Below are 27885 nucleotides of genomic sequence, written 5' to 3' on the forward strand. Positions count from 1 at the left end.
TCAATGTGCGCAGACGTAAACGGTCCGACCACCATTATCAACAATGCGAAAGTTAACCCAACAAACGCACCTGGGAAATGATTGACCCACTCGTTAGCTGAGCCATGGAGGAGCTGACAACGTCTGTTCGACAGCAACACAAGTTCAGTGTTGGCAAACTGCAAATATATCTGTCTGCCGAGTCACTGACCGTGTCCAACAATGACACGCTCACTGTTAGACAGTATAGGTAACGTTTCAATATAACTAACTTTACATGTCGCTGGTGTGTAACAGTCCTGTTAAGGTGACTGTGAACACGCTAACAGCTTCCTGTTGTCTTTCCAGCGCTGGCCAGTCAAACCCAACCTTCCTCATTCAATCCCCCTCAGACAGAGCATGTTCTCAGGAAGAAACCGCCAGGCGAGCTGCTTCCAGGAGCTCACAAGGTAAGGGTTGACTCGTGAATATATTTGCTCAATAACAATGTTCAGGACTAAGGAGCCTTTCTGTATACCTCACTGTCTTAATGTGGCTGCATGTGGTGTTCTTGACAGAAGTTGCTTGTGGAAATGAAAGGAATACAAAATTGCCCAACATTTTTTTAAGCACAAGTTTTCCTGGAAAAATAAATGCAGTATATGATTGGGAAGTAATTACAGGCAAACTGGAGACACATTCCTTTACTTTTATAGTTTTATATTATAACAATCTACTTTAGTTTAGGTATAATTGTGTTATAATTGCCCACAGGAATTCCCTTGAATTAAACTGCTAGAAATCTTTCTATATTAAACATTTATAAATTTCTTCCTGCTCTAAATGTAATTCCCCATATTTATTGGTGTGCTCTTGTCAGTTCACTAGTTTCACTTTTCAGCTGACCTGTTATGCACTGACCGTAACACTGTTGGTTAAGCAAACCATTTTTGGGAAATAATGAAAATAGAAGTTTACCAACTGAATGTTGTCTGCATTTTTTTATAATGAATTCAAAAGCGCAAATGTTTCCTATAGATTTGTACTTGCATATCAGTAAATGTCTTGATAATATGTCCTACAGCGTGGGGGATGTTTTTGTGTTAAATGCTGGACCTTTGTGATTTTATTTATAGGTGGACAGGGAGTATCGGGTGCAGAAGGCCCTCTTCTCAGCTGGATTCCCTGTACCTCAGCCTCTCTTGCACTGCACTGATGCTGAAATCATTGGAACAGAATTCTACTTGATGGAGCATGTGAGGGTAGGTTTGTGCAACCAAGACTACATTTTACACTGTGTCGCTGCATACAATATATTTATTGCTGTTTTGAAGAACCTTTGGTCTATATTCTAATAATAAAAGATGAAATTGGACTCGCCAGCGTTCGCTGACGCACCCTGACTTGACATACCCAATTGAGGCCCAGGCTTCTAAAAACATAGTTTATCATCTTTAAAGTGGTCCCCTGTCATTGGATTAAAAGAAATGCTTGCTCATCCATGTGTGTTATAACAGGGCCGTATATTCAGGGATCTTCGTCTCCCTGGAGTGAGTGCAGCGGAGAGAGCAGCCCTCTATGTGGCCGCAGTAGAAACGTTGGCAAAGCTACACTCACTGGACCTGGCATCACTGAACCTTGAAGGATATGGGAAAGGATCAGGTTACTGCAAGAGACAAGTGAGCACAACTCTGTGTACCCATCCTACTCAAGATCATTCTTCTTTGGGGGGAAAAACAGATGGAGTTGTGATGTCTTTCCGTCTCAAAAGGTGTCCACCTGGACAAAGCAGTACACCGCAGCAGCCCACCGAGACATTCCAGCCGTGAATGAACTGTCTGATTGGTTGATGAAGAATTTGCCAGCCACTGACGACGAGGTCACGCTTGTGCATGGAGATTTCCGATTGGACAACTTGATATTCCATCCAAGAGAGGTACACCTTCTGCAACAATTATTCCTGCCTATCTGCTTCAAGTGACTGTAATGCTTTCCAACGTGCATTTGATGTCATTAGGCGCGTGTGATGGCAGTCTTGGACTGGGAGCTGTCTACCACTGGGCAGCCGTTGGCGGACCTGGCCTATTTCCTCATGCCTCACTACTGGCCCACAAGCATGAACATCACAAGCACCATGGGCAGCTTAAAGGGAATAGAAGGTAGCAACACATGCAGAACATTGCTCAAATAGATCGACATACTGTGCTTCAACATCTTTCTGTAAAAGTGCATGTGCATAGACGTAGTATCTGTTCCACAAATTGTTGTGGCTTCTCTGCCAACCAATGAGCAGGCATCCCAACTGTGGAAGAGCTGATTTCCATTTACTGCCGAGTCCGGGGGATCCCGTCTGCTTTGCCACAGTTGAATTTCTACCTGGCCCTGTCTGTCTTTAAAATGGCAGGAATTGCACAGGTTTGTTCCAATTTGTATCAAAAATTGAACTCCAATGCATCCCCATTTTATTTTATTTTTTAATGGATAGATCGATATACAAACATTTAAGTACCTTACATACACAAAAACATTAAGTGCCAGTCTAAGTGCACCGTAACATTGTTGGGGTTCTTCAAATGTTTCAAAATGGATTGGTATTGTCTCCTTAACTACCGGTACATAGTGACCTAGAAGAATCACTCTTTTATTTACCTTTTTTTCTCTATCAGGGGATCTATGCACGCCACCTACTGGGTAATGCCAGTGCTCCCAATGCAGCACAGTTCGGCCAGTGTGTGGAGCCCTTGGCTAAGGTTGCCTTGCAGCTTGCACATAGGTATGTTGCTGGAGTTGTGTAAGACGATACATGTGTGATACAGATGAGCACTTCAGTGGCACTTAAATGGCTCTTATTATGGTACTTTTGTAGTTTGACTATGTTGAGGAAATGTTACTTTCTGTATTCTTGTTGTTCTTAGTTTGTACTCTAGGTTGAATGCACTTATTGCAAGTCGCTTTGGATTAAAGCGTCTGCTAAATGACATGTAATGTAATGTTTCAATGTATCAATACAATTTAATTCAATTCAGTTTATTTGTATAGCCCATTTTCACAAATTACAAATTTGTCTCAGAGTGCTTTACAATCTGTACATGTAGACATCCCTGTCCCAAAACCTCTCATCAGATCAGGAAAAAAAACCATACAGTGACTGAACAACTATTTTCATATGATGCGAGAAGTTTGTGTTTGGAATTTTTACGAGGCAGTGTTCTTTTAGTAATATGCATAAATGTGTTAATAAAAGCAGTACTAGAGTTTGATATAATGCAAAGAAGACAGTCCTTTCCTCCAGCTTACAAAAGAAAAAAGATTGATTCCACCTGCTGACTAAATAAAAATCAGCAACAATTTGATTTTTGGAGTTGCTACTTCCGGTTTTACCTGTGGCCTTTTTAACGTGTGAGATGTGTTTCTTGCCAGGTCTGACACCGGTCCAGCAGGAGATGGCCTGTTCCTGCAGACGGCCAGAGGTCAGGATGTTCTGCAGCAGGTCAAAGACTTCATGAGACAATACGTGCTTCCTGCTCAGGAGGTCAGTGACGAGAACAGAGGAGAGATGTGTTTGCCCAGATGGAGCTTTAACTTTCATCTGAAAGGGTTTGACAGAGCATATCAGTTCATTCATGCAATCAGGATTAATAAATTGGAGCGAGAGAACAAGGAGTCTATTGATTACTTGAATTATATTGCATGCATGTGTAATTACCACGTCATAGCAATCTGAATGCAGTCCCGCAGTGTAAGGCTAGGAGAGGGCATTGTAAAGCTTGTTCGGCTTTATTTCTGTGAGCAGTGGACGGTGGGGATTTGTTTTTTCTGTGGATATATCTTCAAAATGACTACATTAACACAGCGTAAAGTTTCATAATTCCTTTTTTTTATGGTACCGCTGATGAAGAGAGTGCAGAAGTGACATTAGAGCACAAAGGAAATGGATCGAGTTAAGCTATAAAACGTGTCAAAAATGTTTTTTTGTTTTTTTTCAGGAAGTCGCAGAGTACTACTCCAAACACGCTCAGTCTCCACAGAGGTGGCACACCCCGACTGTAATACAGGATCTAAAGGTGTGTAAAAAAACTGAGACCTGTACAAGTTGCCACTACAAAAACAAAAACGATGCGATCAAACTTCAGATAATGATGCAGTTATTACAAACAATAAAAATCACATAGGATAGAGAACAAAAAATACATCTCAATAGGACAACTCCAAGAGGTGTTACTTCAAAATCAATCCAGCAGGTTGAAGGGTCAAGTTTATTTCAAGCTTGTCTAAACGGTGCACCTCCCTTCTGAGTCAGCCTGACACTGCAATCCATCAGTCACTGTTTCAATTATACAATTTATACCGTTAAAAAAAAATTAACTACTAAATGCCGTCACAATGTGCTGACTCTTGCTTAATGACTGTCAGCTGAAGAACATTTGATTGCATTAATATAATGGTGTACTTATCATGCGAAAAATAAGTGTTGTCCCGCTGAGAGAAGACAAGGAGCAGACGAGTATCTCAACCCTGAACTTGTGTCTGCAGCTATCAGTAAAACCCAGAGATAAGAGAGAGTCTGCTTTCTTTCTTGTTTGTTGTTATGAGAACAATTCTTGAGGTAGGGGGGGGTTCGTTACTTTGTATACAGACAGATTAAAATTGTTATGAGGCAGAGAACATATTCTGCCGCGTGACTTTTGTGTCAGGCTTCCTAGCGCTGTGTCCTCGAATATAAACGGGTATTCACAGTTCCGCTGAATCCAGCTTTATTCATGAAGAACATAAAGAATCCAACATTTGTCTGACCACATGTGCCTGTGTTTCCAGGTGAAGGCGAGGGAGGCGGGGCTGTGGAACCTGTTCCTGCCTGCGGTCAGCGGCCTCAGTCAGTTGGACTATGCCTACATTGCAGAGGAAACTGGACGTTGCTTTTTTGCCCCTGAAGTCTTCAACTGCCAGGCTCCTGGTAACAGATCCTACATGTGGTCAGATGTTGAGATCATTTGGAAGCCATGGACTATAATAACTGAACCTTTCACTGTATTTTCTCTAGAATCTCGTGTTCTACATAACATCCTCTGTAGTCAAGAAAAATCCTCTCCAAATGTCAACCTTTCAGTCTTCTTCATATCATAACAACAATTCATTCTTATGATTTAGTCACTTGGTTTAAAAAATGAAAATCCCCAAAATTGGCTCTTAAAGGCATTTATCTGTCAATTATGTCAAATGTAATGATTTCATTCCGAAAGAGCATTTTAAAATGCGGCTCCTAATACCCGGGAAGACCGACAGTGTGTGGTATGATGTTTCTCTGCAGACACGGGAAACATGGAGGTGCTCCACATGTTTGGCAGTGAGGACCAGAAGAGCAAATGGCTGGAGCCTCTGCTCAAAGGAGAGATTCGCTCCTGCTTCTGTATGACAGGTATTTACACGACCATCCATGCCCTCCAGCATCACTTGAAGAGTTTCAAATATATGCTTCATGTCACGGGTCACTGCTGTATAAAAGGCCGAACAAGGAAAACCCCCCATTTTCTGTAGTCAGTGGAGAAACTAGCGGTGATCATGTCGGGAATGTTATTTTAGAGGTGGAAAATAATTCACCTTGTGTAGAGTAACATTTTCCAGTGATGTTCTGGTCTTGAATGAGTCAGGCAGCGCAGGTTCTTCGTTTGAAAATTCTACATGCCAACAGCATACACAAGCTCTTGGATGAGTCATGCATCTCTTCCTGGAAACCGCAGCATGCCGTTGCCAATGGTGATCACAGTGGGTGTTAAACTCCCCGTGGTTTTTGGTAAACACAGATGGTGATTATTGTGTTTTGGGGATGCTTCTTTGTCAACGGTTTGGTCCATTTTACTTCCACTTGATGACGTTGAACAGGAACCTCCATCTTGTGCTAATAAACATTACGACTCGTGACTTTAAGTTATCTGCTATTTAAGTATGAAAATGGTGTGAGTTGTTTTAAGCACTCTCGCTGCGGTTTGAATTTTGGAAAAGATGGAACATAAAGCAAAAGCTGTTGGTCTAAGTGTCATTATTAATGACTTTTATTTGGTGTAAAATGTGTATGTTGGGAGTTTAAGCTGACCTGTGGTCCCTTCCCCAGAGCCTGATGTGGCCTCCAGTGATGCAACCAACATGGAGTGCACCCTTAGCAGGGATGAAGACAACTTCGTCATAAACGGCAAGAAATGGTGGATCAGTGGTATGTACATTGTATTTCCATTTGTTATAAAAGAAAATAACTGTTATTCCACACTTGAGTTCCATTTAGGACTGTAAACACCATTAGAGAGCTCAAGACTCAATTAACATCAAGGATTCATTTCATGTCCGTCCCAAACTGCAAACATGTGGAGAACCAAATAGGGCAGATGCTTTTACTCTAAAACAACCCCTTTAACAAGTAAGCAAATAATCTTGGACCCAATTTCATTCTGGAAAAAATGTGTCAGAGCAGCTTTGGATTGCCAGCCGGTCGGACCAGTAAATGTTAGAGAGTCCACTAACAATGCACCGAGTGTGTGGACAAAGGTTCAGCATCTTACCTCCAATTATTCATCGTAAAGGATTCACGGAGAACAAGATGGCTAAATGCCCTGAAAATAACTATATATATATAGATATATATATATATTGTAGTGTGTTGATTCTCTGACTCAGACTAATTGACTCATGTGTGAGTCACTATTCTTCTGGTTTTATAACACATTCTCTTCGCTTCTCATTGGCTCTTTAACCGGGTTTCATCCTGTTAAAGTTGTTAAATAAGTTGATGTAGGTACCTCCGCAAATATAGTCACTAACTTTATTAAACTAAGCCTTTATACGTATTTAAATATATCCAAAACCCTCATTAGTGTGTTTAGATGTTTATCATTCGCCTCCTAAATCCATTTGTACTAAAAGATACTCCAGATGTTTCCTCCGACACAGATGTGCTGTTTGCTTTTGAATCCCACTTAAAAGGAAAACAGTGGCCGGTTGTTTTTATGCTCTTGTTGTTAAAAAAACTTACAGCGCCATGGTTTACCAAGAAAGAGACAAATTCTTCCTTTCAAATGATTGTCTTTATGTTCATGGCATCATTTGCCTAAAGCGGGTCTCCTTTTGTTTCTCTTTTTCTTGGAAGTCAAATTCTCATCAGTAGAAATCAATCTGTCGTCTGCCGGCATGAAGCATGAAAACGTCTCTGTTCCGAAAGTCCGCTGATCTGTTGATGGCCAGTTCATGCTGGCTGGACCTTGTTTTGCGATAATCCAGATTATTCAAGAGTAGAAATTGGAGGGTTTGGTGCCTCTGTGCATTTGTTTATATTTGTACAGTATCTTTTCCCGTGGAGAAACAGGAAGTTAACACTTCTCACCGTCTGGTTTGTATGCAGTATTTCATTATAATAATTTTACAGCAATTCCCGCATTCGGTTGTCGTATTCTGATTCCCACTTCACGTTAAACTTTACCCATCCTACTTTTTCTCTAAAGATGTCTGTGGCAAACTGTGAGTAGCTCGATGGGAGGGTCTCCGCTGTGGATGTTGCTCTGGCAGCTCTGTGGTGTGGAAGCTGTACAGACTGTCCCATGCGCATGATAATGTACACAAATGATTCCCAGACCTGCAGTCTTTTATCTTCAGGCCATTGGCGTCTGTGTTTGCATACACTCTCACACAAGCACAGATGCTGTACACATGTGTTCAGTAGTTGTTAGTGGAATGGCGTACAAGTCAGTACAATTTTAGTTTAGTTAAACAATCATATGATTTGGCGTTGTAGTTCATAGTGTACATGTAATAATGACCTGGTTATTTCCTGTTTAAGAACAGCCTGATGTTCATCTGGGTCAAACCATCAGACATTCATATGAAAGGCAGAGTTTAAGGATGACTTTGTTCCTTGTTTACCTATTCAGTCATGTGACATCCTGGGGAGTGGGGACCCAGTTCCTCCTCTGCCTGGAGTCTCGACAGACCACATTGTGGGCCATCGTTTCAATGGTCTCCAAACAAACCCACCAGCTTGTTAAAGTTCAGCTCCCACTCGTCCGAGCTGTTTGTCATTACAGTGGATAGAGGACGACTAATATGTGCTGCAGAGGGAAAGAATGGTGAACAATGAACGTTGGCTCTAAAGATCTCTTATGATCGATCTAGTCTGGAGGTTTTGCAAAATTCCGCTGCGTCCTCGATGTCTTCACTCCAGTAATCTGACTTGAGACTGTGGCCGTCCCATGTGACCCGACGTTAGACGGACAGTGAATGCATTGGGCTCAGCTTAAGCATAATATAAATATATGTATAATTCTGTAATTACAAAGGGTCATTTATATTTACAGTCCAAGGAGAGTGTTTAAATGCCTCTAAAATGTGAAGTCGTTCCAGAGAACAGGGGACAGCACTCCTCCGCAAACCATTTGCTCTTTCAAGCTCATACCATTTAAATAACTAGAACGGGCACTCAGTAGAGCGCATACCTTCGCATATTACAAGATTGGGCATTGAATTATGAACATGTTGGCATTAGTTGCATGACAATTGGATAGAAATTGACCGCACTATGGTAAAAAGAAGATGTTGACCTTTTCTTGACCTTGACCTTTGACCCGATCGATCCCAAAATCTAAACAAATGGTCCCCGGATAATAACCAATCATCCCACCAAATATCATGCGATTCGGTTTAATACTTTTTGAGTTATGCGAGTAACACGCATACAAATAAATAAATAAATACACGGCGATCAAAACATAACCTTCTGCATTTTCAATGCGAAGGTAATAAAGATGAGCAGATGAAAACGCCACTCAGACTTAAGGCGTTGTTTCCTGTTCCCAGTCTGGTGACAGGTTGATGTCCTGCTGTTTGCGGCTCTCTTTGTTACCTTCGCATTGAAAATGCGGAAGGTTATGTTTTGATCGCTGTGTATTTATTTATTTGTATGCGTGTTATTCGCATAACAAAAAAAGTTTTAAACCGAATCGCAGGAAATTGTCAACATCCTCTTGAATCGCAGGAAATTTGGTGGGATGATTGGTTATTATCCGGGGACCATTTGATTAGATTTTGGGATCAATCGGGTCAAAGGTCAAGGTCAAGGATAGGTCAAAATCTTCTTTTTACCATAGCACGGTCAATTCTTATCCAATTTGCATGCAACTAATGCCAACATTTTCATAATTCAATGCCCAATCTTGTGATATGCGAAGCTATGCGCTCTACCGAGTGCCCATTCTAGTTCTAAATGTTTTTCAAGTTAACGGCTCGCCCACTGTGGATCCCAACCCAGAGCCCCGGGAGGTCAAACAATGAGATGCAGACTTTGGGCTTGAATGTGACTTGCTGTACAGCTGTGCTTCATTGCAACAGATTCTGGTCGATGCGTGTCACTGAAAATGTTTCTCTTATTTAGAAATATACATAATTCATACAAAATGACATAGTGCTTATAAACTGTGCATATTTATTTATTACAAATATAATGGTTTGTTGACGTCTGTCTTTTATGATACTAAACGCGTTCATATATTTACATAGATATACAGCGAAAATTCATAGTTTCCGTCTTAAATGGTGAAGCTGCTGGTGACTTGTTCTCCTGAGCCCGACTGTGACTGCGTCCGAGTGCACGCCTTGAGTGGGATCTCCACTGGCTCCTCTTGGACATGTCTCGGGGGTCTCCCAAGGCGCTGTCCGAGGCGCTTGGCGGCCTTGAGGACGTGTCCCCTGAAGGACGACCCGATGAAGGCGTAGAGGAGGGGGTTGATGCACGTGTGGACCAGCGCCAGGCTCTCTGTCACCTGGACCGCTCGGTCCAGGCCCCTGCTGACGCCGCAGTCGCTCACCAGGCCGTACATGATGTCCATCGCCCGGACCAGCTTGACCACGTTGTAGGGCAGCTGCGTGAGCAGGAAGACGCCCACCACCGCCAGCAGCACGCGCAGGGCGCGCCGCCGCCGAGCTCTCCGCACCCCGGCCGCCCGGCTCAGCGTCCGCCCCACCAGGCAGTAGCACACCGTCATGACCACGAGAGGCAGCACGAATCTCAAGGTCACCTCCATCAGCTCCAGGGCAGCCTTTGCCGGTCGGGCCATGCTGGACGGGTAGCGAGCCGCGCAGGCCGTCCCGTGGTGGGAGTGCTTCACCACGCAAAATATGAGCTCGGGGAGGCCGAGAAAGCTCGCGGCGGCCCACAGCAGCACACACGCCAGGATCCACTGGACCCTCGCCCGGGCACCCGGTCCAGTCCTGCCCGCAGGACCGAGGGCGACGGCGCGGTAGCGGTCCACGCTGATGCACGCCAGCAGCAGCATGCCGCAGCTGAAGTTGGCGCTGTAGAGGAAGGAGGTGAGCCGGCAGGCGACCAAACCCAGCCGCCAGCCGTGAACGGCATCGGCTGCCCAGAACGGCAGCGTGAGCAGGAGCATCAGGTCCGAAACGGCGAGGTTCAGGATGCACACGTCTGTGAGGGTGCGTAGGCGCAGCCTCGAGGCGTAGACCGCCACCACCAGGGCGTTCCCAGCCAGGCCCACCACCAGAGCCCCGGCGTAGACGGCCGGGAGGAAGACGCTGCCGAAGGAGCGCACCGCCTCCTTGTCGCAGACGCCGTGCTCGTCGTCGTACTCGTAGCTGTCATTGAAGCTCGAGTCCTCGTCCTCGTAATCGTATGTTTCCATTTTTCTGCTGTTCAGAAAAAAAATCAGGAAGTACAATTAAGGGAAGCATTTGTTTATCGTTTTTTTTCTTCTTTTGTTGTTGTTGTATTTGGACATGTTGTGATGTATATGGGCTGGTTGATCAGTCCATGGCATGCAAGTGTAATTAGTGTGTGATTTATATAACGAGAGCATTAGATTACATGAGTAAACCACACGCTGCTTTTCATCAGCAACAGGAAACGGGAGTTTTCTCTATTCTCCATGAAAGGAGTCTCTCCTGCTTGGTTTCCCACATGTCTGAAGGCATGTCGTCTGAACTGTGCAAGAGACTCTTTAAAGCAAGCGACTTCTTTTTAAATGTTATTATCCCGTCTTCTTTTGGGTCCTTGGGGAACTCCAGACGAGGAAATCGGCAGCATTTAGTTTACAACTCCTATTATCACAACTTCTGATTTTAGTAATTATCAATAAGGACAAATATCAACATTCATCGTTTCCCAAGTTCATAACGACACAAGCGCGTCACTGCAAACCGACAACACCTCCTCTGCATTATTTCTGACAATAGAATAACAATAGTCTTTACTTTATTTCAGTCATGTATATCATTTGTCAAGAATGAGAGTAAATAGTATATGGCGTGAGGGACGAGGATGACACGCGTGTAACGAAGGTCTCTCGACAGATTCAAGTCCAGGATTTAGCTTCTCTTGGTCTGCTGGTTCAGGTCATCCCATTGAAGGGAGACTTCCAACCAGTCCTGCATTGTTAACGTCCCCTCCCTGTTTTCACCCAGTAAACACAGGTATGTGTGTGTGTGCACAAGTCATTGTGTTACTGATGACATATTCCTGGTTTAAGACCAGTATATTATGCATCCCAGGATCATCTTTATCCAGGTTTGAGATCTGATGAGTCATCATCTCCAGTTTGGGCGGAGCAGGCGTTTCTGAACCAGATGTTCATTGAACATTCTGAAGTATGTCAAGGATTCTGCTGCCGTCAACAGCTGCTCTTCACATGCAGGAGGTCACCATTCACTTTCTTTGTTTTTACTATAGTCGTTTGGATTATTCGGTCTCCACAAGCTCAATATAGCAAACATAATCTAGTTAGAAGGCCTAGGTCGTAATTGGAAATATATGCTGGTTTTATTGCTGTTTGTACAAACATTATTGATGTAAAGTAACTTTTAACAACATCAGAAAACTTCAACTTTCAATACCTAACTTTAAGAAAGTCAAAGAAAAGTCTTTGTTGTTCTATGTTTTTAAAATGCCTCTCGGTCAGTTCGGGAGTGAGTTTAAAAAAGAAAATGTTTAACTTATTTGGATCGCACACTTTATGCATTTTATGCAAACGATCACAAGCAGAAGTGTTTTTAAATCCTGATTGTATGAACTACACAAACAGGAGCTCTAATAATAATATTAAAACAAAGTGTTTTAAAAAGAGCACAATCTAACGCTGAGGAGGAACGGGGAAACGGACCGCAGCTTGTTATCATTACCGCAACGGTTCTAACAAGAATACTATAAAATATCCTGAGCAGGACTTTGACTGTCGAGGCCAAAGTGAACCTTTTCATCTGGAAAACAACTAACAAAACCCGCTTGTTCCCAACGAACGCCGCGGTGCAAGAAGTAAACGTCCGATGTAGAAAGCTCCTTGTCTTCTTCTCGTTTCTTGTCCTGAATTGTAGTTAAAAATATTCAATAAAGTGGAGGTTACAATTGAAAATATGTTCTTACCTTGTCTATTCCTCTTTGAGGGATCATACAGTTGCATATATCCTTTTTTTAATCACACACACACACACACAGTTAAGTATCCTGAGGAAAAGGTTGTATGCACCCCAGGACTGGAGGAGCGATCTGTTCCCCTCCGCCCGCCCCTTCCCTGCTCTGACCCTCTCGGAGTGTGTGTGTGTGTGTGTGTGTGAGTGAGAGACACTTTCAGACTGTTTTATGATGCAGGAGAGCTGCGTAACAAAAGTTGCCCTGCTGGCTGCCCCTTTGTTTACGTCTCTGAAAAGACTGAAAGGAGAATATAGAGTAACATCCCAAGTGGATCTAAATGTTTGACCCATTTACATACAAGACTTATTTTGTTGTTGTGGTTTGCTGAGATGCCGTCGTTATTGTTTCGTTGTGTGTATCGTTCCCCGACCTCACTCACGTGAGCAAACACGCCGATGACTTTACCGTTGGACTTATTATTTTAACTTGACATTCTTGAATTGAACTTTCTGATAACTACTGATACTTGTTTTTAATCTCTCACTTCTATATCCATACAGAGAAAAGGACAACATTTACTTTTTGGTGAAGTAAAAGGTATTTGTTTGAGAAAGATGTCGTATTGACGTGTACCATTTAAATAACTCTTGTCTGGAGGCACAGATTACTGAGCGAAGGTCTAGTTTCATTCCAGTGGTGGCGGATGTGTGTGGGCACGGCTGTCACGTGACAGCAGGACTCGCCTTGTGTCATGGAGCATGGGACTTCAGAGGGTTCAGAGGAAGACACACTCTCCTAGATTGAGTTTATGAGTTATCAGATATATATTTTTTAGGGGCCTTTGTTAAAGTTCAAGCATAATCCTTCAATGTTGATTAAATGTCTGTAATCAGAGATTGAGTTCAAAGACTAAACATCTGTCAGATTGTGTTTGTTGAAGTGTTCCGATGCACTCGAGCTGGATTCTGTCCATACGCTGTAAATATGTTAACACTCTTGATGTCTTGTCTGTGGCAGGAAGGCCGGCATCGGTCACCCGGGTCGTGCCTTAGGGACCCACGGCCACATTGGAGACCGGTATTCTGGAAGTGGACTCTCTAAATTATTCTGCATTTGTGCACTTCAGATATCTGGTTTTTAAAACAACAACGTTTTATCCCATGAAGAAACATTTCATCCAGGTCCAACTAAAGTGGAAAAAGAGCTGTCCCGAGGTCTACGGTCAAATAAATAAACAAAACCATCACACTAACAACATGGCAAATAAGAAATTCAACCGGGCTCGAGAAATAACAACTAAAACAACACTAAGCTCCCAAACTGACCACAACACAGAAATGCCAAGAGAGCAGCCAACAAACGGCTCTGCAGCCGGGAGGAGAAGCGTCTCCGCATCTGGAGGTTGATCTCTGGCGCTCTTCCAAAAAGAGGCCACAGTTAAAGTCAGGAAGCGGAACACAAAAAAACAAGACTCAACCAAGTTTCTCCCCAACAAACATTATGTTCTTATTGACAAACGAAACGCCACTGAAAGTGAAAGAATCCGACTCGGGAGATGTAAACCAGTCAGCGGCTGCCCCAGCGGGCCGTCGATCTGTCTCCCCAGGCAGGGAGCCGACCCCGGCCACGGAAGGGTTGAGAGGCAGACTGAACGTTTCTTGTTTCTTTTACCACGAGACGAGAAGGGAACCTGAATGCAACATGGACGCACTGAGCCCCCCCCCCCCCCCCTGTCTGTTCCCTGCAGGTGCTGGCAACCCCCAATGCAACGTGGCCATCGTGATGTGCAGGAGCGACTCTCAGGATGTTAAAACCAGGTCCGTAGAACAGTCACGTGGAATAGTGGCATGTCAAAATACTTCTGATGTCATGTTTTTAATAATATATTTGTATGTATTTTTACCTCCAAAATTCTACTTCTACCAATTAAGTTTCTCTTCTGGTTTTTTATTCAGACGACTCTGTGCTTTTTAGATTAGAGGCTTTTCTTTTTACATTAACTTTTTTGTTTGTTCCAGTAATATATTATTGAATTTGGACTTTGGTTTGGGGACGGAGTTTATTTCCCAGCATGCACTTTAATTTGTTATACTTTCTGCCTAGAGTTTTGCTCGCGTGACAGAAGGATATATAAATGTAATCTTGTTGACGCGTGTTGTCTCATCACGGAGCTGACGTGTCGGCTCTCAAGTTCCAAGCATTTAAGATGTGGAGAGAAACACAACCACACCCGAGACATGCGACACACTTTGTTCTGGTTTTGTCGGCAATAAATAAATCCTCTTTCACAAAGAGTCAAATAAATCAGCGTGGCAGATTCTCACCAGCAATTGTGAAATGTCATAATAATAAAACTAGAGTTGTAGATTTTAAAGAACAACTGGGTCAAAACCACCGTTAAAGCTTTGCCGACCCACTTGTGTCCAGACACGGCCAACACAGCATGGTCCTCGTGCCCATGGACACGCCGGGCGTGAAGCTCGTCCGACCGCTCACTGTGTTTGGACAGGACGGTAGGATCAAGTCCGCCATTACGCCTTCACGCTCAACCGATATGTTCGAGTCCATATGCTTTCACACACACTTGTTTCCTTTCCATGACAAATGAGCCTTCCTGACTACATTAACCAGCGATGTCCCTTGTTTCTGGGCTCAGATGCCATCCACGGCGGACACTTCGAAGTGCACTTTGAAAACGTGCGTGTCCCGAAACGTAACATTATCTTGGGTAAGCCGCTGTATCACTGTGTGTTCCTGTTTACACTTGTTTACTCGCAGTAGGTCTTAGAAGTCGGCGCCATCTGCAACGCCAGAGCAATGAATGATCCCTGAGCACCACTTTGTCTTTGGACAATGACGTGTACGAGGCCACGAGGCCAGAGCTATAACTTCCCTCCTGGGATGATTCATAGTTTCCTTTTCCGGCGTGCCTCTGGTCTCCGTCTCATTGTTTTATGTGTTTCCAGGGGAAGGCCGGGGGTTTGAGATCGCCCAGGGTCGTCTGGGGCCGGGCCGGCTGCACCACTGCATGAGGGCTGTCGGTCTGGCCGAGTTGGCCCTGGAGCTGCTCTGCCAGCGGGCGGCCTCCAGGCACACGTTCGGAAAGAAGTTGTACCAACATGCAAGTGAACGTTGAACATTCCTCACTCTTGAATGTCGAGGCTCGCGGCGCTGCGGCGCGCGTCGAGCTCTTTCCCTGTAGCGCCACCTGGCGGACATGGTTCAGATGCAGATAGTGAGCGTGCTCTCCGTGTGTGATGCAGGAGGTCGTCGCTCACTGGATTGCAGAATGCCGAATCACGATAGAGCAGACGCGCCTGCTGACTCTGCACGCTGCTCGAGCCCTGGACACGCGGGGCAGCCGGGCTGCTCGCAAACAGGTACAGCTGACGATTATGTACGAGGTAGTCTATACAAATACTCAATACATTATAGTGTACTGTTTTTGCATTTAGTTATGGTTAGACCTCAGAATGCAACAGATAAGGGCAGACTATAAAGCACCAGTTTAAATGACATTAAATACTTTGACTTTTTGAGTTAATATTCTAACTTTTTTCTCTCCAACATACGATATATCATTCCTGAATACATCCTGGAACAGTATTCCAATAACCTCCCATTTATCTTCGCTGGTCATCTTCTTAGATTGCTATGATCAAGGTGGCAGCAGCGAGGATGGCGTGTCAGGTGGTGGACTGTGCGATACAGGTCTATGGAGGAGCAGGTGTGTCTGGAGACTTCCCACTAGCACAGATGTAAGTGTACCCCCACAAACACATGCGTGAAACTCATTTCCTTCCTAGTGCAGCATTACTCCATATGCTTCCTCAGGTATTCATATGTGCGGACGCTCCGCATTGCTGATGGGCCAGATGAGGTGCACCTCTCCACCATCGCTCAGCTGGAGCTGAGGGACCAACTCAAGAAGGCACGGGCCAAGCTGTGAAGTAATTACATCCTGTGGCCACAACTTTTTAATCAATGACTATTTGCCTTAATAAAATTGTTCTCACTAAATGTCTAATGGAAAAAGGCTTTGTGAAACTCGTGCCATCAAAACAAGTAATTGGTTGTATATTTTTCACTGCAACGGACTAAATAAAAATATTACAGTTTCTGAATGTCCACACCATGTTTGATTTAAAAATGACATTTGTTTATTAGGAATCTTTTAATGTTAACTACAAAAACCGAAAATGACAGCATGAATATGACTATCGTCATAACTGTACGATGTGGTCGACCACATGGATGAATCCATCGGGAGGTGTTGGGGAATCCGGACACACAAGCACTTTTTTTTTTTGTACAATATAAAACAGTAATGGCTCCATCCATCTGAGACACCCGATGGCAACCCATGCTCCACCCCTCATTATCTATACATTTACATCTGGCAGAGATCTTCAGCTACCAAATCATTCAGTCAATCATTTATACAACACGGCGCAGGGAAGAATGAAGAGGGAGGATGAAAGGCTGGTTTGGATTCAGTGTTTGCTCTTCTTTGATTTTTTATGAGACCGGTGAGGTGACTTTGATTTGGAGCGGGACTTCTTTGCCGATTTCTTGGGCGTCTTGGAGCGCGACCTCCTGGATCGTTTGGGTGTGCGAGGTGAGGGTGACCTAGGGAGACAGACGGGATGTTTACACTCAACCACACTGCAAATAATATGAATGTAGTCTCGCATGGCCAGACTCATCTCCACAGTGCTAGAAAGTCTGACTTGAGTCAGACCAACCAGAACCGGACTAATGACGACTTGAGTCTCACCTCTTTGAGGACTTTTTGTTGCTGGCTCGCGGGGAGTCTTTGTGGGCGGAGCGGGACGACGTGTCTTTAGAGTACGAGCGGTCTGAGCGCTCTGAGCGGGGTGAGGATGACCGGCCTCGTCGGGTGCTGCTCCTTGTTGGGCTGGGTGACCCGCTGTGACGCCGCTTCCTATCAATCAGAGGAAGTTACATTTAAAGTTAAATGTTCTGTAAATGACACCTGAAGGGCTCGTTGATCCTGCCGACTGGCGCCCACCTCTCTTTCCTGGTCAGCGTGTCGTCCTTTTCTTTTTCCTTCTTCAAATCCTTCAAACGGGCCTCTGCTTTCTCCTTCTCTTTCTTCTCCTTCTCTTTCTCTCGTTCAAGTTTCTCTTTTTCCTTTTCCTACGATAAAAGGAACAATAAATCAACCCAGTTTTGAATTTAAATGACTGATACCATCTCTAGTCCAATCTACAGAGCCCAACTCCATACCTTTTGTAGTAATTTGTCCCTGTAGTGCTCCACCTGCTCCTGAATACTCTGCCCAGGCTTCTTGGGCCTTTTTCCAGACTCCAGCTCGTCCTGGAACTTCATGACCTTAACCTAATAAAAGCAAAATGCTTAAAACAATTATTGCACGCAAAACACCACAAACATCATGATGTGCTGGTCATTTAGTAATGGGTGCTTTATATGGTTATGAAGTACCTCTATTTCTCTGAGCTTTGTGCGTTTCTCCTCATTCATTTCAGACATTTTGACCTTGACATCCGAGTCCTCTCTGATGGGGTTGGAGTAGCTCTGGTTATCATCGGAGCGAGGGCTTCTGTCCTCATAATCGCTGTCCTCCTCATCCCTTCAGAGGGAAACAGTCGATTAAAGAAAGGTCACGGGAGCAGCGATGTATTTGTAGAAAACATTTTTAGCTGATAGCAAACCAATAAGCCTTACCTCTTTGTTTCTTCAGGCTGCTCAAATGCTTCCCATTTAGAAGTCGTCACAGCTAAAGAGCAAAGAAAAGTCAAAGCTGCAACTAATAATGCAAACCACACAATTGGTGCCGAATGTCGTCAAGTCGAAGCTTTTCATGGGTTTAATGCCACCGACATGTCTCACCTTGAGCTTGTAACTCCGCCTCATCCACCGCCTCCCATTTGGAAGGTGCTACTTTGAAGGTCGCCTCTTTGGACGGATCCACTATGAAAACCAGGAAAAGAGAGAAATTTAGCAACTTCACAAGAGCTGCATACAATGGAGCATGTCGGACTGAAGACCGTAACAACCACCTCAAACTACAAACTGTCGGTCTGTGCAGAACTCACAAGGTATCCCATCGATGTCCTCTTCCATTGGCTTGATAGGAACACCATCAAGGTCATCCAGGGGGGCTCCGTCAATAGGAGCTCCATCAATGGGCCCGGCGTCAATCGGCACCCCGTCCACATCCTCCAGCAGAGCTCCATCTCCATAGTCCCCTATTGGAGCCCCGTCAATGTCCTCTGCCGGCTCAGCCTGGCACAAAGACACAAGAATCAGGCTCGAGTGACTCGGGGGGGGGGGGGCACAGTTACAGATATCATAATGGTCAAGTATTGTTGCGTCATGTACCTCCTCAATGACGACAGGGGGTTCCTTCTCTGCAGCGATGTTGACGAGCCCCAGGAAGATGTTCTGCAGCTTGATGAGGAAGGGGTCGGGGTACACGGCCCAGTCCTCCCAGGCCCGGAAACACGCCATGACTCGTTGCTGCCACAAGGAGGAGAAGTAGAAGGAAGGTGGAGTGACTTACGGTCGCCGACAAACAAATAGCGGGAAATCATCCGTTTATTGGAATTTGTGGGTTTCTAATGTTTTGTACCTTAAAGTTCTCACTCTGAAGATGGCCCTGTATCGATTTGTATGTTGCGTTGAGGTCAGCGAAAATCTGGCAGAGCTTTGTCTCAAAACTGTCAAGAGGAGCATGAAGGTGAATTTTAAACAGTAGTAGGCGACCGTGGTATTCACATCTTAAATCGATAGTGCTGTGTCATACTCACAACTTTCTGTAGTAGGACGCATTGGATACTTTGGCAGATGAGTTGTACAGCACATCAGAAACTAGATATAACCGGGCAATCTGAAATGTAAACGACATTATATTCGGTATATTTCACAAGACGGTCTGCACGGAATGTCATATTAATGGCGTCATTGGCCCGTTTCCATGCAACATAACGGCCACTTCATCTTGCCTTCTTGGGAAGAGGCGTCTTGAGGATGGAGAGAGACTCTGCGACGCACTCCACGATCTCCTCAGCGGCTTCGGCGCGGCCGAGACAAAACAACATGGCTTCTGCGATGTCTCCCCTCCTGGGACTCATTCCACGCAGCATCTCCTCGAGTTTGTCTCGCTCGCTTCAGAAATGAAGGACAATAAATATGAATCCGCGAGACGACATCAGCATTCACGCGGAACATTTGAGATAACATTCAGGACGACACATGGATCGTGTCAAAAAACGTGAGGAAATGGTCTTACTCCTCTTTCAAGCTGCCTTTCCTGATGCCCTCCTCATCTTCCTCCTCTTCCTCACCATCATCATACGGACCATGGAGGTATGGGTTAAGAGGAGGCGGATGCCACAAGGAGCCATTCTTAAACATCCTAAAGTCCTCTGTTTTCCATTTGACTGGCGCTTCACCCTGAACAATAACAAGTTACAGTTAACACCAAAACAAGACCTGCAGGAATGTGATCACACCATCATCATCAGCAGCATCATCACATATGACTTCAATGTGGGAAGTTATGTCCCTGAAACGTGATCAAGCAGAAGTATGATGTAAACAAACCTGTAGTATGGTGTAGATCTTCCAGCGGTAGTACACATGTGCTGGGCTTTGGTTCTCAAACAGAAACCTGGAAGAACAATCAGAAACCTGAGCATGCCAATATGACCGACATGTAAAAACGGTAGCGCGTTACTGATGTGCAGTGGCGCTGACCTGTACATAGGATTGTTGATTTCTCTGTTCATGATCATGGCTTCAAACATTGGGCCTTCACGCACCACAAACTCGATCATTCGGTGGATGAGAGAGAGCAAATTCCTACAAGAAAAACACAGTTAAAGCAAACGGATTCAGACAGGCCTGACTTGACAACAGCCTGTCTGCTCAGTTTCATTTCGCTTGGTGGTTTGACACTCAGAGCGGCCGTCTCGACACAGCCGATGCATAGTTAACCTTTATTGTTGGTCGTCACCGAAGATGTGACATGCAGCAGGCTGGAACTGAATAGTTCTTGTAATGTGTCACTTAAATGACAAAATAACAAGCTATTCATTACCGATTCACTGCGACGCTGAAGCGAGGCACATTTTAAGACAACTGTCCAAGAGTGTCACATGACCAGGCAGAAATCAAACGAACTGAGCCTGTGTGTGTGTGTATATATATATCTATATATTTATAGATATATATACACACACACACACATATATATATATACATACAGAAAATCAATACATAAATGCTGCCAAAGAAACAAACTTAAATGACAACAATGTTACAGAAATTCTTTCGATAACACTTTCCATTGTCTCCCATGTCTATGATGCATGATAAAACATATTGATGACGCGTTATAATCGATACGTTAAGCCGAATCGAACCAGAGTATTTCACCAGCTCGGGATGGTTTCCCCCGCCGTAAGACTCGATACTAGCATATAACACCAAGAACTTCATCTGCATATAAATTGTGGTCATCACCATCTTGGCAGTGACAACCATAACCATTTAAAGAGGGGAATTATGTTAAAATATTCCCGCTTTACAATTGTTATGACGGGTATAATTAGCTACAGAGAGAAAACTGTGCTTGCGCCAGGCTGTAAACTTGTTTATTTCCACTGGAGTTGGAGTCCGGTGGCCATTTGATGAACTGGAGGGTTTGTTTTGGTTTCTCACCACCGGAGGTTGCTGCTTAGTTACCGCCTCATATTAAATCTATGCTTTACTTTATGACCTCCGTGGGGGTCAAAACGACGATTAATACACCTATTTGAGTATATTTCACAAACGTCTGACCAATAGTTTTTTAAATGTATTATGTTCAATATAAGTTATCCAAAGTGGTCATTATTAGCTGTCAGAAAAATCAAAGAATTAACTAAAATCTATATTTTGATGTCCACTTAAATTATGGTGACGAAGAATTAGGAATAGTTGCCTATAACTATAATTCTACAGTGATTAAAGCCAATTAATGTGCATTATACAAATATATATAATGCATTATAGACATGGGAATCATAGAAAGTGTTACCAAATCTTCATAGTAATTAAGAAATATTGAAAAAACTAACAATTCTTGTAAAAGAAGTTGTTTAAGTAGTTGATACATTCTTGCACCAAGTTGGTGACTATGTTCTTTAAGGATACAGTGCAACAGGTCTTAATTACATTGCACTGCAAGGAGCCTTTCTTTGAAATCTTCCTAGATTCAAATTTCAAAAAAATGGGCAAAAATCATATAAAAAAAGGGCAACAAGTGAAGCTGAAGAACTTGGGAAAGTAGGAGCGAGACATTGACCAGACACTGCATTCCCTGCAAAGCCTGGGAATGCAGTGCCTCTCAATCCCCACTCCTCTCATGACTACGTGTGGTGAAGTAGAACCAAACCAGTACAGGATTGATGGCCTAAAGAGGCTAAACACGATATTTTTCATGCTGGAGTTGGTAAAAACTGAAGTTCTTCTGTGACAATTTTGGGGAGCTATACGGTGCAGGCTGCATACAAATGGCCGAAAGTGTCGGACAAGACAAAGGGCGTCTTTCATTTGACAACACAGAATACATTTACTTGTATTGGAGCCGATCATACCAATGGCGGGGTAAAATTCAGTATACTTTCCCAATCCATCCCATGATGCTTTTCAGGTCCCTCGCTGCTGCAGACAGTTCAACTTGTGCTGCTCACCAAGGCCAATGTCAAAGGTCATATATATAATAATAGGGGCAGGTTTGGATTTGTTGGCAGGGGCCAGATTTACCGAGCTCCTCATCAAGTGACAGAGGCCAATGGGGTCGACGGTCTGAGTGAGCAATGGTTAGAAAGCAGGAGTTCACAACTACAGCTCTAGAATCAGCAGACTATGTATGTGGCAGAGGAACGGGCCAAAAAGTTGAAAAAAACATCACAATTAAATGTTGATGTATGGAGTGGAACTGAGATGGACTAAATTCATGATTAAATAAACACTAACATGATGTTTTTGCTACATACTGTAAAGGAAACATGAGTGATGGAGCGTGAAAGAGCAAACGTGTTGGTCAGTATTAGTCTATCTACTGATAGATGACATCGTACAACAGCCTCAACCATTGCTCACCCATACTGACCATCCCCTGTAGCATGCAGTGATCAATCGATCAAACTTTAGCTTCATTATGGGATGTTTTTTTTCTCTAACTTTGTACACCAATTTAAAAAAAGAAAAACATGTACCTTTCTGTTGGGATAACCACTTTGACTATGGCTTGCGACAGAGTCTGTATATGAAGTCACATCAGATAATAAACATAGAATGTGAGTATTGTTAAAAGGCAACAGGTGAAAAATATAAAAAATGCATTTTAAAGTGAAAATAGACAACAACTTTCCTTTACTGCTGTCAGTTTTACTAATGGCCAAATACCCCTGACACTGGATTTATTAACCATAAAAACCTCTCTGTAACAATGAGCATTTTTCCAAAAGCTAACATTTCCTTATACCCACACTTTGATTTATAGTGCAAAACTAGTTTAATTCAGCAAAAAAACTATTACTTACATAAATGGATCAAAACATGTATTGACTGCTCATTATTAAGGCTAACATCTAACCAGCTGAAATAACAAAACACTGCCATAACCCATGAGAAATGCCTAGACTGACATGCTAAGTTACCTTCTCAAACTCCTCCTTGTTTTTAGGTGGAGGAAGCATGGGAGCTGTGGGGTTCTTTAACCTCTCCCGGGGCTGTGCATTGAAGGGCAGGCCAGAGGGAGGTGGTGGGAGTGTGTGCTCCATCATGGAAGGAGGGATGTAGATGGGGTGGGGTGGGATGGGTACACCTTTGCCCCATCCTAATTTCATCTCAAAGTTCATTATCATCTTTCCTGTAAAAAGAGTACAAATATTAATGAATACAAATATACACGACTGCTTAACAGTTTGTGATCACCCGTTATATTGAGAATTTAAACAGTATAATTGAGATATATATATATATAAAAATTACCATTTAGGTTCTTGAGTGCTCGCTCAGCATCCCTCCTGTTCATGAAAGCCACAAAACCACAGTTCCTCTCCCGAGCCCTCTCCTCGTCGGTTCTCGGCCACATGATCTTCACACTGGCCAGCGGACCATAACGGCCGAACTCTTGACACAGCATCTCCTCATTCATCTAACATTTAAAAGATATGCAGGTATGTTATTACTTCATGAATTGACATTGGCTGACAACTGCCCAACATAACCACTTAAAATTAGGACTATAGGCAACACATCTGTTTAGTTTTTAAAGTTGGCCCATAGCAAAGCAGCCAGGGCTGTCAAAAATAAGACAAAAATGACATTTCATTCAGCCTTAAAATACACAGGTTCAAACTTTTTGGACCTTTATGTCCATGGCACTGCGTCCTAATTGGCCACGAGTTATGCAGCACGCTGTTTTTAAGTTGGCCAGATGTCTTATTTTTATTTATTCCTTTCACTTGAAAGCAGTGCAATAAACTCGAGTAATCTATATGATACTTCTTCATTTTACTACAAAAATATAGTCACGGGCGAGCTGAATGAAGTGAGCTCCGTGAACTGAACGTGTCATACTTGATGTTGAGTTTACTGTATGTAAGGTCCAGTATAATTATTTTCACGATTATACATAATTTGTTATAATTTAATATACATGTTATGTATAATACATATAACAATTTTAGTTGACAGTGGTAAAAAGTAACAAGCTCAAATCATGCCCTCCTGATGACAGCAAAGCTATATCAGTCGGTGCTTTAGTGTTTCTTCTCACCACTTCATATATGTTGTACCTGGGGATTGATGTTTCCGAGATACAAGTTGGTAGTGGATGGGTCTCCAACATCATGGGAACCCGGCGCACAATCATCCAAAACTGCAGAAACAGAAAAGAGAAGATTTTCCTTCGGTGTTTGACAGGACAGCATGTTTCCTTTGCAAGATGAGGATATTCACAGCCACTATAATGAGTTAAAATTACCACTTGACGGACGGTTTCTTCTTGAAGAACCATCCGCTAAAAGAAGCAGAAACGCAGTATAAATTTTGTTTCAGGGCAAAAGTGGACGAGGAAGAGGTCTGGGTGAGTAGAGGAAGGCGTGCAGGACAGCGCCATTTCAGTCCAAGTTAGTACATGAAACAGTCAAGAAGCTTTAAGACACTTACCTGAGCGTCTTCCGTCCGTGCCCGAGAGAGGTTCGAAGCGACTAACACGTCCTTTCAGCTTGTGTCTTTCATCCCTTTCTTCTTGTATTCTGTATTAGAAATCAGAAAACCAATTACACATTAAAGCCCCATTATGTAGTTTTTCCCCTTTAGCGCCCCCTTCAGTTTTTGAGGTATTTAACGTTTACTTCAGTGTCGTAAATACCCAGTTACGATAGATGCAGCCCGGTAGAAGCAATCCGGCGACTGTTTCTATTTTGGATTTATACTAACAGGCGGGATCACTAATAGAAGACTGCGCAGGAACACTGTGAACTGGCCCAGCACCTACCGGACTAGGGTGAAGTAGCGCGGGGATTGAACGAGGCGCCTCGCCACGTTCCCGCCTGGTCGGTCAGCTGTTTGCGGTTTTTCCTACAGGCGGTATAGGCGGCCGCCTAGGGCGCCATTCAGAGGGGGGCGCAAAAAAATTCTCCTTTTTGCTGGGCAGTTTTTTTTTGCGCCCCCATCTATATCTCCAACCAATATTTTGACGGCAATGCCAGCCGTTAACAGAACAGAAAACAAAAAAAACATTAAAGCTGCAAGCAGCGTCGAACGGGTCCTTGCTCATCTGCGCCGGTCGGGGACGCCGGCGAGAGGCGATGCCGTTCGGGGGCACCGGCGTCTCGCCGGCATCGCGAGACAGCGTCGAACCGGTCCTCGCTCATTTGCGCCGGCCGGAGACGCCGGCTGGCGAGAGGCGAGACGCGATGCCGGCGAGACGCCGGTCGGGGGCGCCTAGGGCGCCAAATGTGCTAGGGCCGCCCCTGAGGGGATGTGTGTGCGCGTGCAGTCATTTACTTTTGTTTGGGGGGACTGCAAAGACTTTGGGACTGTCGGGATCCGGGGATTATACTTCGTTTTGAGTGGGTTTGATTGTTTGTAGTGTATGTGTTCATTTTGGGGGCTTGCAGATGCATTGAATTTGATTTAATATAATAACATTTGGGTTTCCGCATATCGACTGTGTGTTTTTCTTTTACGACCATTTGAGCAGAGAGTTAACACCAGAATTCGCAGATCCGCCCATTCCCTTTTTTTTATTTTTTTTAGTGTATTGTACCTTTCCCCCTTGATTGAGTTGCTAAGGGCGATTTGTTACAACATAACCAAAAGAATGACAACATTTAGTTTAGATGAAATACCGATCGCGTTTTCAGCCTATATACGTTGTTTTCTAAATGTTTGAATGTGGAGTACGTGTGATCGAATCCAATATTGTTGACAACACCAAAAAGCTACATAAAAAAGCTACCCTTATACTGGAGCTGCGAGCGTGGACTGGCACTATATGACATTGCGTAATCACTGCCAGAAAGCAGGTCGAAGTACATCCGCCCCGGAGCGGGCGGCTCCAGAATCCTACATAGCGGAGTTATTTCCCCACAGACCCCCGATGGCAATGGCGGAGACGCAAATCGCCATATTAAAAGTCATTGTATCGGCACAATTTTTTTCAAGCTGTTATTTTAAGGTACAATTGTTACATAATGTTACTTGAATACTTTTGGAACCGCATTCATTCCCAACCATAACACCTGGGAACACTTGTGTCCACTACCCTAAACAGTTACAATGCCAAAAAGGTTACTCTACTGGAACTTACTGTTTAAGTTCTTCTTTGAAGAGCTCCAAGTTGCTCTTCTTCTTTTCCTTCTCAGTAGTTTTCTTCACAGACTGAAATACACATGGGAATAATATCAGCACAGTCAAAAACTAAGCATCATTAACTACAACATTTACAGGAGAGGCTCCTTGTTGACAGCGATCACGTACATGTCTTTTGTCTATTGGTAAAAACTGAGTTGGGGTTTCCAAAGGCAAAAAGCTTTTCGGTTGGTTCTCGAAACGCGACTTGGGCTTGTACAATTTTCCTTTCTTCTCATCCGCAGCAGCCTCCTCTGAAAGGTAAAAGAGTGCATTTGTTTTATATTCCACTAAAGGTATATCACATCATGGGTGGAGGATGTTGAGAACTAAGATTGTGCCCAAACACATGATCAAATTTGACACGTAATGGAGATAATACAAATGTTGTACCTTTTGATGCATTTGCAATACCACCACGGACAAAGGCTTTGCCCTCCCCATCTCCTTCAAAAGCAGCAAGAAACTCCTCGTAAATCTCTGCTGCTGCCCGCTCATCCTCCTGAACACAGAAACCAGTGTCAAAGTAGAACAAACACATCATCTAACAGACAAGCCAGTTACCACAGATCATATAGAAAAGTGTCTCTGCAAACGAAGCCAATACTTACTTTTTTCTTTAAATCATCTTGTTCTTTTTTGCTTAGGGTCCTCTTTGCCACTGACATTTTGCCAAAGCTGAATGACTTCAATTTGCTCTCAAGCAACGCCTGTCGATGTAAACAAATCGTGAAGCTTTCAACAAGTATTCCGTAGTCACTCAATTTAACACTAAATGTGAGTGCATACGACACGTACAGTAGGACAAACTGATCAATATCACTACAAATAGTGTTCATTGTTATTATTTAGATGATTGAGAAAGTGTGACAGCAGGTTACGCGGGATCCACAACCGGAACAACTCGCACTGCAACGCAAAGTGGGCCGTGTCCACTTGTGGCTCGCAAACCATCGCCCAAACCTTTTACGGTTATTCTGGACGTTGCAAATGCCGCATATGTTAAACTTAGTTACATCCAGACAACAGGATGTAGATACAACTGAGCAAAATGCACCCGAGGCCTAAACAAGAGGCTGCAGCGCCACCGACTGAACGCTTTAATCAGCGGATGACTGAAACAAGGACCCGGCTAAAGCTCAAATATTGTTAGGCCCCACTTCCAAAATATTACATTTAACCACTTCTTCTGAAATCAAACATGTACTAACTAAACTTTGTTATAATGTCTCTCTTCATCACCATCAGCTTGTGAGCTAAGCTCACAGGACTTGTTCGTTGGGTCCACTGCTCCGACTAGTCCTTCGTGTTAGCTACATCGCTTAGCTAAACTAGCCAGTGTAGATAGCTTTAGCACGTTGGTAGCTAGCTATCACCATTGCGCACTCCCGTAACTCGAGTCACTTGCGTGCTTAACATATATAAATAGTCACGGTTGTTCAGGCATACTCATATTTAAATCGTTTCATTGCAACAGAAAATGACTGACTAATGCAAGTACAAACGGTAAATTCACCTTCGCGCTAGCTTTCTGAGAGCCACCAGGCGTTCGATCCGCCATCTTTTGTGTGACTAAAATAAAATCGATCGTCGATTACATGATAGCGGCAAACGTGAAACGCCAGGCGACATAA

At 43.7% G+C, this 27885-nt stretch overlaps 3 protein-coding genes across 4 annotated transcripts; 1 reads left to right on the forward strand and 2 right to left on the reverse strand.

Annotated features, from left to right (window-relative positions):
• The first annotated feature begins 43 nt into the window (after positions 1-43).
• acad11 (acyl-CoA dehydrogenase family, member 11) lies at positions 44-16480 on the forward strand. Its single transcript, XM_056434824.1, is given in 21 exon segments — positions 44-229; positions 328-373; positions 375-428; positions 1095-1220; positions 1476-1637; positions 1730-1894; positions 1976-2117; positions 2252-2373; positions 2625-2731; positions 3379-3490; positions 3945-4022; positions 4774-4912; positions 5267-5374; positions 6068-6166; positions 14100-14169; positions 14780-14865; positions 15009-15080; positions 15319-15473; positions 15616-15732; positions 16001-16110; positions 16187-16480. Coding segments are annotated over 21 exon segments (2310 nt in total). The 5' UTR covers positions 44-104; the 3' UTR covers positions 16302-16480.
• Positions 9037-14077, reverse strand: ackr4b (atypical chemokine receptor 4b). Its single transcript, XM_056434828.1, has 2 exons — positions 12365-14077; positions 9037-10638 (listed from the first exon to the last, which is right to left on the reverse strand). Exon 2 carries the CDS (start codon positions 10629-10631, stop codon positions 9522-9524), a length of 1110 nt encoding a protein of 369 aa, XP_056290803.1. The 5' UTR covers positions 10632-10638; positions 12365-14077; the 3' UTR covers positions 9037-9521.
• Positions 16481-16489: 9 nt separating the features above from the next.
• On the reverse strand, positions 16490-27833 carry u2surp (U2 snRNP-associated SURP domain containing). 2 transcript variants are annotated; one of them, XM_056434822.1, is made up of 26 exons: positions 27768-27833; positions 26863-26961; positions 26645-26753; positions 26381-26505; positions 26211-26281; positions 24563-24651; positions 24378-24413; positions 24190-24272; positions 23381-23546; positions 23047-23258; positions 22603-22646; positions 20096-20200; positions 19943-20009; positions 19629-19792; positions 19342-19504; positions 19147-19226; positions 18969-19056; positions 18719-18856; positions 18433-18622; positions 18227-18307; positions 18062-18113; positions 17819-17966; positions 17603-17713; positions 17385-17512; positions 17130-17297; positions 16490-16981 (listed from the first exon to the last, which is right to left on the reverse strand). In XM_056434822.1, exons 1-26 carry the CDS (start codon positions 27810-27812, stop codon positions 16846-16848), a joined length of 2898 nt encoding a protein of 965 aa, XP_056290797.1. In that variant the 5' UTR covers positions 27813-27833; the 3' UTR covers positions 16490-16845. The 2 variants fall into 2 exon arrangements, with proteins under 2 accessions (XP_056290797.1, XP_056290798.1); XM_056434823.1 differs by lacking the exons at positions 22603-22646; positions 23381-23546; positions 24190-24272; ... (5 more) ...; positions 26863-26961; positions 27768-27833 and having other exon boundaries at positions 23047-23113.
• Between the last annotated feature and the right edge of the window lie 52 nt (positions 27834-27885).

The sequence above is a fragment of the Pseudoliparis swirei genome, chromosome 16 (assembly GCF_029220125.1).
Source record: "Pseudoliparis swirei isolate HS2019 ecotype Mariana Trench chromosome 16, NWPU_hadal_v1, whole genome shotgun sequence".
Taxonomy (NCBI): Eukaryota; Metazoa; Chordata; class Actinopteri; order Perciformes; family Liparidae; genus Pseudoliparis; species Pseudoliparis swirei.

Bases quoted from the DNA above. Each gene is read 5' to 3' on its own strand.
- ackr4b (XM_056434828.1), bottom strand. From the start codon at position 10,631: ATGGAAACATACGATTACGAGGACGAGGACTCGAGCTTCAATGACAGC.
- u2surp (XM_056434822.1), bottom strand. From the start codon at position 27,812: ATGGCGGATCGAACGCCTGGTGGCTCTCAGAAAGCTAGCGCGAAG. The intron at 19,505-19,628 runs GTAAGACCATTT...TCATTTCTGAAG, and splicing joins AAAGGCAGCTTGAAAGAGGA to CGAGCGAGACAAACTCGAGG. The intron at 17,967-18,061 runs GTAAGGCTTATT...TTCCCTCTGAAG, and splicing joins CAGCCTGAAGAAACAAAGAG to GGATGAGGAGGACAGCGATT.